The 13,414-nt window shown below is 41.4% G+C and overlaps 1 protein-coding gene across 3 annotated transcripts in view; it reads right to left on the bottom strand.

Moving 5' to 3' along the window:
* BRAF (B-Raf proto-oncogene, serine/threonine kinase) overlaps positions 1-13,414 on the bottom strand; it is a 119,306-nt gene that overhangs the window by 52,486 nt on the left and 53,406 nt on the right. For all 3 annotated transcript variants that reach the window (XR_012156060.1, XM_073322392.1, XM_073322400.1), the window contains exons 4-5: positions 4,967-5,070; positions 2,685-2,787 (exon numbers count right to left, since the gene is read on the bottom strand). Coding sequence is in view for 2 of the 3 variants with exons in the window: in XM_073322392.1 (XP_073178493.1) it covers positions 2,685-2,787; positions 4,967-5,070 (207 nt within the window). In the remaining variant the exon portion in view is untranslated. The remainder of the gene's footprint in view (positions 1-2,684; positions 2,788-4,966; positions 5,071-13,414) is intronic.

Genomic DNA, 13,414 nt, shown 5'->3' with positions numbered 1-13,414 from the left:
GGGGCTCGTTCACCAACACATCTACCAATGTGATATATGCCATCATGTGCCAGCAATGCCCCTCTGCCATGTACGTTGGCCAAACCGGACAGTCTCTACGCAAAAGAATAAATGGACACAAATCTGACATCAGGAATCATAACATTCAAAAGCCGGTAGGAGAACACTTCAACCTCTCTGGCCACTCAGTAAAAGATTTAAGGGTGGCAATTTTGAAACAGAAAAGCTCCAAAAACAGACTCCAACGAGAAACTGCTAACTTGAATTAATATGCAAACTACATACCATTAACTTGGATTTGAATAGAGACTGGGAGTGGCTGGGTCATTACACATATTGAATCTATTTCCGTAAGTTAAGTATCCTCACACCTTCTTGTCAACTGTCTAAATGGACCATCTTGATTATCACTACAAAAGTTTTTTTTCTCCTGCTGATAATAGCTCATCTTAACTAATTAGCCTCTCACAGTTTGTATGGTAACTTCCAACTTATCTGTAGGTATATAGATCTCTCACTATATGTTCCATTCTATGCGTCCGATGAAGTCAGCTGTAGCTCACGAAAGCTTATGCTCTAATAAATTTGTTAGTCTCTAAGGTGCCACAAGTACTCCTGTTCTTTTTAAGATATTACTGTCATCTTGCCCTGGAAGATATACCTACAACTCTGTTTTTTGATCTTGGAAATATACTTTTATATACAATAACCAATATTATTTTAAACACATAAAGATCTTATACTTGAAGTAATCTTAGCTTTAAAGAATTATGGCATCCTCTCAACATCTTATCAGACTAATATAGACACTAGACGAAGTATCCTGGGTAATAAAAATGGAAGAATTTAGGACAAAGTTTTCAAAATTTGGTGCCTAGTTAGTCAGCTAAATCCATACCTAAGCATCTAGATAGAAGTAGGTAGATTTTCAGAGGTGCGCATAACCATACTTCAGTAGGAGTGCAGAAGCATTTGGCACCTTTGGCAATCAGATTGCTTTATTTAGCTGCCTAAATATGGATTTAAAGTGGCTAACTTTTAACATCCAAGTTTGAACATTTTGATCTTTAGCCTCTAAGTGCCTACAAGATTCCCACCATCAGAATTAATGTGCATCACTCCATGAGCAGTGAAGACAATGGCCACAGGACTACGAAGCAAAGTCAAAAGTATTCCTGTGTCAGAACTATAAAAGAAGCACCCCTATTTCAAAGATATGACTATTGCAGGCATTTAACCTAAGAAAAATTTTAAAAAATATAGAGTTGAAGGAGAAAACAATTCAAAGATATATAAACAGAATGTCCCAAAACACCTTGTAAATAGTGGATTTGAGAGAAGGCCTCTTTTAGAGGGTTTTGTTTGTTTATCTTTATCAGATAACCCCCTTGCTCAAAAATCAGAGGATTGGGAACATTCAAATGGTTTATAATTAGACGTGGAGGGTTTAGATTTTTATCGGTAAATGTCAATAAACGATAGTGTCACCACACACATAAAACCAATGAAAAAATATTTCCATTAATAATTATTTCAATTTACTGACAGGCAAAGTAAGAAAAATGCTGCTTGAGAACTCATTAGAGTTTGATTTAAGGATATTTACCTTGTATATTTTGACATGTGATGTTGACAAAGTGTTTTAACAGTCATAAAGCTTTAACTTTTTGAATCTCAACATCTATGACCATTAAATAATTATTGTCTGACCGACCCCACTCATGAAAGCTCCCATAATTTCCCACAACTTCAATATTTATCAATGTAAATTTTCACAAAAATAAACATTGATATTATCCATCAAAATTATTATTTTTTTTTAAAATCAAATTCTGCCCAACTTATTTATAATTTTGTTTAGTAAAACCTGGAAATGTTTGAATTTGTAAAAAAGAAAAAGCTACAGAGCCACACTACAAGGCACAAAAGTTGTGTTCTATTTTGGTTCCCTACCTTAAAAGCACAACTAGTCTAAAAGTAACACAAGCAAGATTTCTGACCAGTAACAACCAAAAGTTTTAAAGGATGCTGTCAGAATTTTTAGAATAGCTTTTATGCATTCATTTAATGGTCCATTGTTTATATAATTCACCCTAAGCCTAAAAATAAAACAGCTTTCATTTAGATTTTGCCCTTTTCCTTGTGGTAAATGTTATTTCCAGATCTGTGTATGGACCTAGAATGATCCAGAGGGCTTCTGTTTAACAGCTTCCACTCATGTAGCACCTCATCGGGTCAAAACATATTTGTGCACCAGCATCACTGATGATGTCAGCATAGCCCTGGGAATAAGGTTCATTAGTTAATTGCTGCTGCAGAGTCAGCAGGGAAGCACAGAACACATTTTATAGATACAACTGTACAAAAATAGTGGATTATTATTACTACTCTGCAATGCAGTGGTGATTTAAAAACCCTAGATACATAGATTTCGGAGGTTGTCTCCTACTAAGATATGAAAATATTAAGGAAAGTCAAGTTGGGTTTATTTTAATGTCAATTATCTCAACTGCAATAAAATTTAGTTCATTTGAGTCTGTTGGATTAAAACCTCTTATGCAACAACCATCCCCACAACAGATAAAAATGTTTGTTCAAAAACAAAGTTATTTTGATTTAAAATGTTCAAAAGTTGATTTAACTCTCGTGAACGTTTTAGACAGTTCATAATGCAAAGTACATACAAAATTGTGTGTGGTAAGTGGCACATTCTCCAAGACTTCCACATGCAACTCCTCTCCTGTGAGCCAGGAAATGTCAGTGTCCCAGCCAATGGGCTTCTTCTCTCTGAAGTGTAAACAAGTCATTTATGGTTACCAACCTGCAAGCCCTTGCAAACATTATGCTAAAGATGTGAAAAGTTATTATTGAGAGGTAGTGGTATTGTGGGAGGTTTCCTATCCAGTCTTTCACTGTTAGAAATGTAAATGGCAAGAAATTAATCTGAGTTTACCCCCAAAATAAATTGCATCACTCTGGGACAAACAGCAGAGTAAAGAGATGCACTCTTTTCTTCAAACCAGCTTCAGCAAAGATCTACAATGCAGAGAATGGCTGGTCCTTTAAGTCCAAAACTGACAGATACTTTTCTATCCATTCAAAGAAAAAGAGTGTTTGTATGACAATTTGTCCCCATGTTGTATACAGTATTGTTGTAGCCGTGTCAGTCCCAGGATATTAGAGAGACAAGGGGGGTGAGGTAATATCTTCTACTGGACCAGCTTCTGTTGGTGAGAAAGAAAAGTTTTCGAGCCACAGAGAGCTCTTTTTCAGGTCTGGGAAAGGTACTCAGAGGTCACAACTAAATACAAAGTCGAACAGATAGTTTAGCATAAGTAGTTAGCACATATTCACCTTGAATGTTCCCTTAGAATAACTACTTATACTAAACTATCTGTTCAACCTTGTATTTAGCTGTGACACCCTGAGTACCTTTCCCAGACCTGAGGAAGAGCTCTGTGTAACTTGAAAGCTTGTCTCTCTCTCCAACAGAAGTTGGCCAAATAAAAAATTTTAAAATGTTATTAAAGCGAATGTTAAAAAAAATTATATAATACATAGATTGGGAAAAGAGTGTCTGTACATCTGGGTATAGTACTTAGATTATTCACAAATACAAAGTTTGTTTTTAAAGTCATATGATACTTAGTACATGGCTACACTTGCAGATGTAGAGCACTTTGAGTTAAACCAGCCTTCATAGAGTGCAGTAGGGAAAGCGCTGCAGTCTGTCCACACTGACAGCTTCAAGCACACTGCTGTGGCCACATTTGCAGCACTTGCAGCGGCATTGAGAGCGGTGCATTATGGGCAGCTATCCCAGCATGCAAGTGACTGCAACGTGCTTTTCAAATTGGATGGGGTAGGGTGGAGTGTGACAGGGAGTGTGTTGTGTGTATATAGAGAGAGTGGGTTTTGGGGGGGATGAGAGCGTGTGAGCATGCTGTCTTGTAAGTTCAGACAGCAGCAGACCCCCCTTCCTCTCTCTCTCTCTCTCTCTCACACACACACACAGCATTCCACACCAATGGTTGCTTTGTCTCAGAGCAGATAAGCAGCCAGCTGTCAGAAACGGAGCTTTGAAAGGCATATCCACATTCCTGCAGTGATTCCAAAAAAAAGACAAGAGTGGCCACTTGACTTAAGGGGATTATGGGACGTTTCCGAAGGCCGATCAGAGTGCAGTAATGCAACACCTCGTTCACACTGACGCCCAGGGGTTATAGCCAAGGCGCAGCAAACATTATTCCACTTGCCGCGGTGGAGTTCCAGGAGCTCTCTAGCCATGGAGTCAGAGCGCTCTACGTGCCTTCCCAGTGTGGACGGGTAGTGAGCTAGGGCGCCTGGGGCCGCTTTAATGTGCACTAACTCGCAAGTGTAGCCAAGCCCATAGAGTACATAATCAGCAATAACCCAAATTTAGGTGAATAGATTTATATCACTTCCCCTACTTTGTCTTTCTCATTTGTCCCCATAACAGACTTTCAGAGGGTTTACTAATTTGGGAGAATGGTAGGATTTTAATTAGAAGTTTAAGGATGGAAATTCATATTAAGAGCTATTTACTTTGAAACCCAGTTCAAGTAAAATCAAATAAAAGTTAAAAATTCAAAACAACCCTACTTCATAGTTTAAAATAAGATGTTTTCTCAGTTTTTCAGCTAAAATAGACCTCAGGAATAACAGCCTGTTGCATTCTGTTAAGTGCATCCAAGAAGGGGTGGAGGTTAAACATTTTCCCATAAACTTTTCATATGTCATAGCCTTCTTCTAGGCACAGTTTTGTGGCTATCACCCCATATTTTGTGTTGGCCCAAACCGTCTTAGCACAAACTAAATAGTTCATTCTGAATTTAGTGAGATTGATCTTTACCTTCACAATGTTGGATGGAATTGGCCCATGCTGGTATACTCCTAGAAAGAACCCTGATAGCGTAAAAAAACCCATACCCCACATAAACCATACCCATCTTGTATTCTGTAAACAGCACAGCATTCTGGGATAAGACCCCTCATCATCAGAGCTTTCTTTAGACTGTCCCGGACTGTCACCCCACATCTTGCTGGAACCTGCAAGGTCAAATATAAGACATAAGCATTAGAGAAAGAGATTATAATTCATTCTCATGGTTGAAGCAAACTAATGTTCCACTCCCTAAAAAGTACACAAAATGTTCAAAGCACTACAATTTTCATTTTTATAGCACTTCATAGAATCCTAAATAATAATTTCTCAAAGTACTTTGCACATTGTGGACATTGTGTAAACTGCCTACAAACCACACCATTATGAATTTCATATCAAACCAAGCTCAGCTGGACGTGAGTGCCACCTTAAATTTCTACTGACATTTGAGAGAGAAAACTTGACTTGACCCTGGGTGACCTTCTATCTTTCCCATTTTGCAACAGAGATGGCAAAGAGATAGGTAACTAAAAGCTATTTATACATATGATAATTTTGAAGAGCTTGTACTGCAATTAAGTGGAGTGATGTGTCATTTGGAACTAAAAATAAACAGGCAATAGGCTTGGATGAACTAGCTTGAACTGGACTACTTGCCACAAGTTTATAAAATAAAATTTGAAATAAAATACAGATATCTTAAATGGAAAATACCAACTTCAAATCTAGTCCATTTAAAAAGAGGAAAAAAAGAACTAATAGTGGTGTCAGGTAACACATCTGTCCTTGAGGCCCCAGCCAATATTTGTGATTCTAAAGACACATTTTCCTATTTGTAAAGAATATTTTTCTTTCCCCTTTTGCTATTTGACCCACATGAGCAAAGAGGAGTAGCTGAATACAAAGGAAACAGATTAAAATTGACCAAACACGAAGTATTGTGAAATGCACAAACTATACAATTCTCTAACATAATTTTTCCTCTAATCTCTTCCAGTTACGGTGATCTTAGGTGTTTCTTGTAACAGTAGTTAAGCTTTTTAAGAACGAACTGTGATTTTTAATTGACAGTGTTCCTTAAGCAATCAAAAAAGGATAAGTTATATTAGGGTGTCTAAACATATCTAACACTACCATTTCAATACTTCTGGTGCTATTTACTGAACAGGGTTTCATTTGCTGATATATACAACAGTACTTTCCCTTCTGCTCATCCCTGGTATTTTATATTTTCTGTAATGAGCCAGTTCTATGCTAGGAAACTCCTTAGCCTTAACTAACCAAAAAGCCAGTCAGACCACATGAAATGTAATTATTTACAGCTTACCAGGGGCCCGATCCAAAGCCCACTGAAGTCAACAGAAGTCTTTCCATTAACTTTAAAGGATTTTGGATCAGGGCTCAGTTGAGCAGCTAATATTTAAAAACTCTAAAGGTAAATAGAAGCTTGTGTCTCCTACTTAAAGATAACAATGACAATCCTGTTTCAAGTGTCCTGGTGAATGCTACTTTACTGAGGTTATACTACCTATTGCACTTCTATCCTCTACATGTATGCTCTCCTAGAAGAAAGAAATGGAAGTGACCTTCCTGGTCACGGTCCTTCTCCCTGTCAATGTAGAAACTATTTTACAGACAAATGTGTGTCAAAGTTTGTCTTGCTGAACAGCCTAGACCTTTGCTTCCATAAATCCACCCCATTATTCCAAAATACACCATTTCACCAACCTCCCTCTTTATAGTGTTTACACCCCATCCTTCAATTATTTGTAGAATTATGTTCTCCCCCCTTCTGCCCCCATGTACTTGTTACTTAGCCAAACTGTTACAGGTGGGGCTTGTAGCAAAGCCTATTATTAAGGTTGTCCAACATTTCCCATTATAAGACCCTGAGTTCAAATGCTTATAATATTGCTAAACTTTAACGGTTTGGGTTGAAATTTTCCTTGCTAGGTGTCTGCCTCACACTGATTTCGACTGGAAAATTTCAACCAAAATGGTTTAACCATTTCCAAGAGGGCAGCTAGGGAAAAATACATTATGCCCATGTTAACAATTTTTTGAGACCTTTTCTTTGAAATGCTCTAGCATTGGCCAGAGACCTGAAATTTGGCAGGGGGTGGCCTTTATGTCAGGGCTGTGCCTTTTGCCATCCCTGTGAAAACTCACCCAAATCTGGCCAGGTTATAAGCCTTTGAAAAAAATCACAGTTTGCACGTGCTCACTAGAGATTTACTAGAGCTTAACACCTAAAACCTCCAAAAATTCCATCCTCACTGAGCATGCTCCATCCCCTTCCAGCTTCTCATGCTGACCTGACTGTGCATACACCATCCCCACAGAGCAAATGAGCCTGCTCCCGCCCAGGGGGTTCAAAAGGCTTTACCCATAATGGCTGTTCTGGTCTGGGAACAGGCAGCCTGTCTATCCTGTGCTCTCAGTGATCCCCCTGGTGGCGATCTAGACAGTGTGGAGAAGGATGAAAGCCAGACGAGGGAAGGAGTAGATTGGGACAAGGAGTCTAGTGAGACTGGGGGGATGGAGGGTGGGAGACAAACTGTGACTCGGATTTGAAGGAGGGAGACTGCGTCTGGTCTGGCAAGGATACTGGGAGAGAATAGGGCAGGCCAAGACTGGTTGGGTGAGGAGGTAGGGGAGGCTGGGACTGGGAGCTGTAGGGGTAGAGACTAGGACTAGGAGCCAATGAGGAAAGAGAGGTGTGGGAGAACAGGACTTGGAGCCAGTTGGCTGGGGCAAACCTAGCTGGTTTCCATTAAAATTTTTGAATGAATTGGCATGTTCCCACAGAATGTTTCAATTCCATCAAATCAAACCTTTCTGACAGCAAACTGCTCACTGGAAAGTTTCAGACCAGCTCTAATCCATACCTTTATATTCCTATCCAAGATAGGCTGAACTAAATTTTGACTTTGGTTTCACTGAGACTACATACGATGCTTTATTAAAATTCACTTATCTATCACTTTCCTGTCTTATCCATTTATTCTGTAATTATATAAAAAAATAAACTAAGTTAGTTTGGCAATATTTATTCCTTATAAACTCAGGCTGCGCATTGCTCATGTTTGTATTATTTCCAGAAGTCTAGTGACTTATTTTTTCTGAATCTAAGTTACTTATATGCACTCTTCCCAACGTGCAGTTTGAGACAATCTCAAGTAAAACCAGAAGAGAAATTTAACAGGCCAGTTCTCCTTCTGAGCCTCAGCTAATATTTTTTTAATCAAGGATAAATAGAATTGTTGCTGGGACAAATTATTTTCTTACATAAGCAGCAGGAGAGGGTATTGAATATATATTATAAGGGATAAGGCAGAAATAAGGCAGTGTAGATTGTGAGCTGCATTAAGTACTTAAAAAAAAAAGTAAGTTCCATCATTTTTAACAAATGACTCAGTTTAACCCATTTGACGCACCTTTCATCAAACATTCAGGAAAGTATTTAGCCATGTGCCTAGCTTTACAGGTGTAACTAGTCCCAATGAAATGAACAGGATTACTTGTGCTTAAAAACCTTCCTGAATCAGGGCTGTAGCTCAAATTAATCTATTTAGACAATCAATTGTTCCATTTCTCAGTTCTTATGTTCTTATCAAATATTTGCAAAGTGGTTATGTGTATTTGCAACCATATGGCTGAAATACATTTATTAACTGCAGTCATAAGGATCTAGGCAGGTGTCTAGAAATGCTTTATTTCAATAAATCTGTGTTAAATTCCTGTAACACTGTAATAAGAGGATATGGGGCTATACCCCTGAAATAACTCTTGCATCCATTTCCTAACATCAGCTCTTTCACTTTGGGACATTCCCAGGAGATAGAAAGCTGGTTCCATGCTGTTGAGCAAAACTATATAATGGGTTATTTTGCTGGATGAAGGCAAAAAGCACATATGCTACTGAGTGCACAGAGACATGGACTCCTGGATGGACGCTTCATCCAAACTGCTCATTTGATACTTCGGGGCTTTGAATTTGAAGGGTCTTTGGTTGGCTCCTGAGGAGAGGAAACAGGACCAGAGAGGAGATCAGACAAATAGGCAGCAATCACGAAGGGAAGCACTGCAGGGCTCTTATAAGATTAGGTTTTCCCTCTGGGAGTAAGAAAGAAAAGGGTTACTGAAAGCTATTGGTACGTTTCTTTTATGTTTAATCAGGTTAAATAAAAGTTGAGTGGTTTTTCAAACCCAGAAGTCAGAGATGTAGTAGTTTTGAAGAAATCTACATGGCCCTGGAAGTAGAGTTAGGAGAAGCAGCCAGGATTGTCCAATATTCACAGGCAAGCGTCCTGAGAGGAAGCTGAGGGATAGTCCCCTAGAGCCACTGGTGTTGAACAAGGCATGGCCCCAGGAAGGGGCAGGTCATGACACACACCATGGTATCCTTTTTAGTATTTTACTATGAACTATGTCAATTTTGTTTGCAAGACTGGCATGCCAAAAGTAAAATGAGGTTACTTACCTGTAACGGGAGGTTCTTCGAGATACATGGTCCTGATCTGTATTCTACTGAGGGTTATGCGCATGTGCCACATGCCTAGAGTCAAAGCTTTTGAAAGCAGTACCGTTTGGTGGTCTGCGCATGCACCCTGTGCCACCTTGTGGTCTCCCCTGAGGCAATAAAGGATGCAGTGGGCCACCAGCATGTCCAGATCCTTCTCTACTGCAAAACTGTTGAATCCGGAGCAGAGGGGAAGGAGGATGAATTTGGAATACAGATCAGGACCACACATCTTCAGTTACAGGTAAGTAACTTTGTTTTCTTCTTTGAGTGATGGTCCCTATTGAATTCCAGAGAGGGTGATTAACAAACAGTGCTTATGTGGGAGGATGGTGCGAGGAGACTGTGGAATGGAGGACTTCTCCTCTGAACGAAGCGTCCAATGCAGAACCATACATTACAGCATAGTGTATGGAAAAGGTGCGTACCAAACTCCACGTGGATGCCTTGCATATGTCTGCGAAGGGCACGTTGTGGAGTGCAGCTATAGTTAATGCCTGCACTCTCATGGAATAACCCTGAATCCTTTCAGGCGTAGATCGTCCCGATAATTGATAGCCGCATGTAATGCACCCTGAGACTCACTTGGAGATTCTCTGGATGGAAATGGCTTTCCCTTTCATTCTCTCTGGTATGGCAATGAAAAGCCAAGGAGATTTCTGAAAGGGCTTTGTCTGATCAAGATAAAAAGCCAATGCCCTTCGAACAACTATCGAGTGAACCATCTTTCCTCATTTAAGGCATAAGGCTTGGGGAAGAAGGTAGGTAAATGTATGGGTTTATTGAGGTAGAACTGGAAAACCACCTTGGATAGGAACTTGGGGTGAAATTGTAAAGAGACCTGGTCTATATGGAAAGTGGTGAAGGGGGGGGTTAACCATCATGGCTCCCAGTTCACCATCCCTCCTTGCTGATGTAATGGTGACGAGCAAAATTACTTTCATGGAAAGGAGAGATAGTGAGCATGAGGTCATAGATTTGAAGGGGGCGGACATCAACAAGGTGAGGACTAGGTTAAGATCCCATTGGGGGAGCGATAGGCTGAATGAGAGGGTATTTTTGCAGAAGACCCTTCCAGCACCATACAGTTAATGGGTGGTAAAGATTGAATGGCCATCCACTGGTGGGTGAAAAGCACTAAGGGTAGCTGTGTGCACCTTAATGGATCTGAGAGCCAGTCCCGAGTCCCTGAGATTAAGGAAATATCCAAGAGTAGTGGGATGTCCACCACTTCAGGGACAAGGTCCTTCTGGGTAGCCTAGGCAGTGAAACACAGCCATTTGGCCTGATACGAGCGTCTTGTGGACTTCTTCCTGCTGCTTCAGAGGACATCTTGCACTGCCAGTGAGCATTCCTGTGCTAGTGGAGGTGTCCATCCAAAAACCAAGCCATCAGACGAAGAGTGTGCGGGTTGGGGTGTCCGAGTCTATTGTTATGTTGGGTCAGTAGCTCCAGGAATGTCCAAAGCGTGGAGTGTGGGGTTGTTCGACATGCAGAGGAGAACCAGGAGCCAAAATTGGTGAGGCCATTAGGGGGCAGTAAGGATGGCTTTTGCTTTCTCCCATCTGATCTTGTGGATCACTTGTGGTACGAGGAGTGCGGGGGCGGCAAAATCTGTCAGATATGACCAATCGAGGACTAGGGCATCCGCTGTGATTGAGTTCCAACTCCTCCCCTTAAACAATATTGGGTGCATTTGGTATTGCTATGGGATGCGAAAAGATCTCTCATTGGGGTACCCCAGCAATTACAGAGTCATGCAACTCTCATTCACGGTCAGTTGTACAGTTTCTGCTGAGGACATTGGCAATCATGTTTTGGGCGCCCAGTAGGTAAGCTGCTGTCAAAAGAGTATGGTGTGGATGCACCATTCTCAAAGGTGTATAGCTTATACACACACAGTATACTCGGGATCTTTCCCCCCCTTTAGCAGATTCATTTACCATTAGAGAGAGGAGAGAACTTCTGGTGGCATGTGGAGCAGAGTGTGCATTGCATGGGTTGATGCACGGAGGAGTACACCCTTTGTAGCCAGAGTTGAAGGCACCGCAGATGTAGGCGAGTGAAGGCCATGACATATGTGCAGGTTGCCATGTGTCCCAAGACAGCGGGAGATTTTGGCCAAAACTAAAGGGTTGGAAGACACCAAAAAGTGATTAATTCCCTCATTGTCTGGAATCTTTGCCTTGGTAGATAAGCTTGGGTGAAAGTCACATCTACGCGAGCTCCTATGAACTCCAGGGATTGTGTAGGGTTTAAAGTTTATTTTTCAATGTTTACATTGACTCCCAAGGAGGAGAGGAGTAGAAGTAGTTGGGACGTTGATTCTGGGCCTCTTGTTTGGACTGTCCTCCTATTAGTCAGTCATTCAGATATGGAAAAAAACGAAGATTCCTTGATGTCTGAGATGAAATGCCACCACCAAGAAAACTTTTGTGACTACTCACAGGGCAGTGCTGAGTCCAAACGGTAGGACCCTGTATCGAAGATGCCGAGGCCCCACCCCACCCCAACCTCAGGAACATTCTGTGTCGGGTGTATATTGATATGGAAGTAGGCATCTTGCATATGGAGAGCTGTAAACCACATGCCTTTTTCTAATGAGGGACTGATTGTTCTGAGCATGACGATGCAAAATCTTGGTTTGGAAAAAGCGAGCAGTTGAGGCATTGGAGAGCCAATATCGGTCTCCATTCTCCAGACTTTGTGGGGACCAGGAAGTAGTTCGAATAGAGCCCTGTTCCTGAAAGGAGTCTGGGATTAGTTCCACTGCTCCCCTCTGCAATAGGGAGTCAACCTCAAGTTGGAGGAGATTGTCACATGGGTGTTCTATGCATGTGGACAGAGGAAGAGGGAAAGATGGGGGCGTCGCCATAAACTCTATGATGTAGCCACTCTGGATGATATCTAGGACCCACTATCCATTGTTATAGCTTTCCAAGTTGACAGAAAGAGTTTGAGGCGGCCCCTGAAGGAGGTAGACAAAATGGGCATTGGTGTACGGAGTGGTTGACCACTCTCTAAAGACATTCAAATACTGCTTATGTGATGTTTTGGTCTGTTGCATTGATATCTGGGTAGTTGATATAGGTTGATGGGGTCTGTGAATCTTAAGGTGCTTTTAAGGAGGCTCATAGGTGCGTTGTAGGTATAGCTGTGGGACCCTGTAACAATATGATTGGGGCAGGTGGTAGAATTTCCTCTTGAGTGCTGGTGTGAAGATACCGAGAGACCTTAGAATGGCTCTATTGTCCTTTAGGGAGCGTAGGGACTCATCTGTCTTCTGATTGAAGAGATGCTATTTGTCGAATGGGAAGTCTTCTGTAATGTTTTGCACCTCCCTGGGAAGCCAAAGGGCTGTAACCAGGATTCCCTCCTCCTGACAATCCCTATTGCCAGGATATGGGAAGCCGGCTCTGCGGAGTCCACTGTAGCCTGTACCATTGACCTGGCAAGTAACTTGCCTTCCTGCAAAACTGCCTGGAATTGGTTGCAATCTTGCAAGTGTAGCTTCTCTGTGAACTCAGCCAATCGCCCAAAGTTAATGAAATCATATTTGGCTATCAGGGCTAAGTAATTTGACAAACAAAACTGGAGTCCCATCGAGAAGATCTTTCTGCACATGAGGTCTAGGCTTTTACCCTCTCTATCGGATGGGTGAAGCGGGGGTGTTGTTGTTCAGAACACACTGAAGCCGACTGGATGACCAATGAGTTTGGTGGAGAATGAGAGAACAGGAACTTGGACCCTTTGGTGGGGACATAGACCCTTTTGGGGTGGGTGCACACGTGGCCACGGGTGTACCACACAGTGCATGCTGGCTGGAAGACGGCATTGTTGATTGATGGGCCATCCTCGTCTGCACTGAAGCGTGCGAGATGTCAAGCAGGTAGTGTTGACTGTTTTGTACCTCCTCTCCGGAAATTTCCAGGGTACTGGCTATTCTCCACAGCAATTCCTGGAACTGGCTATAGTTGTCCGGGTGG

This window comes from Lepidochelys kempii, chromosome 1, assembly GCF_965140265.1.
Source record: "Lepidochelys kempii isolate rLepKem1 chromosome 1, rLepKem1.hap2, whole genome shotgun sequence".
NCBI lineage: Eukaryota > Metazoa > Chordata > Testudines > Cheloniidae > Lepidochelys > Lepidochelys kempii.
Note: the sequence above shows the minus strand (reverse complement) of the source record. Positions and strands in the feature narration are given on the sequence as shown.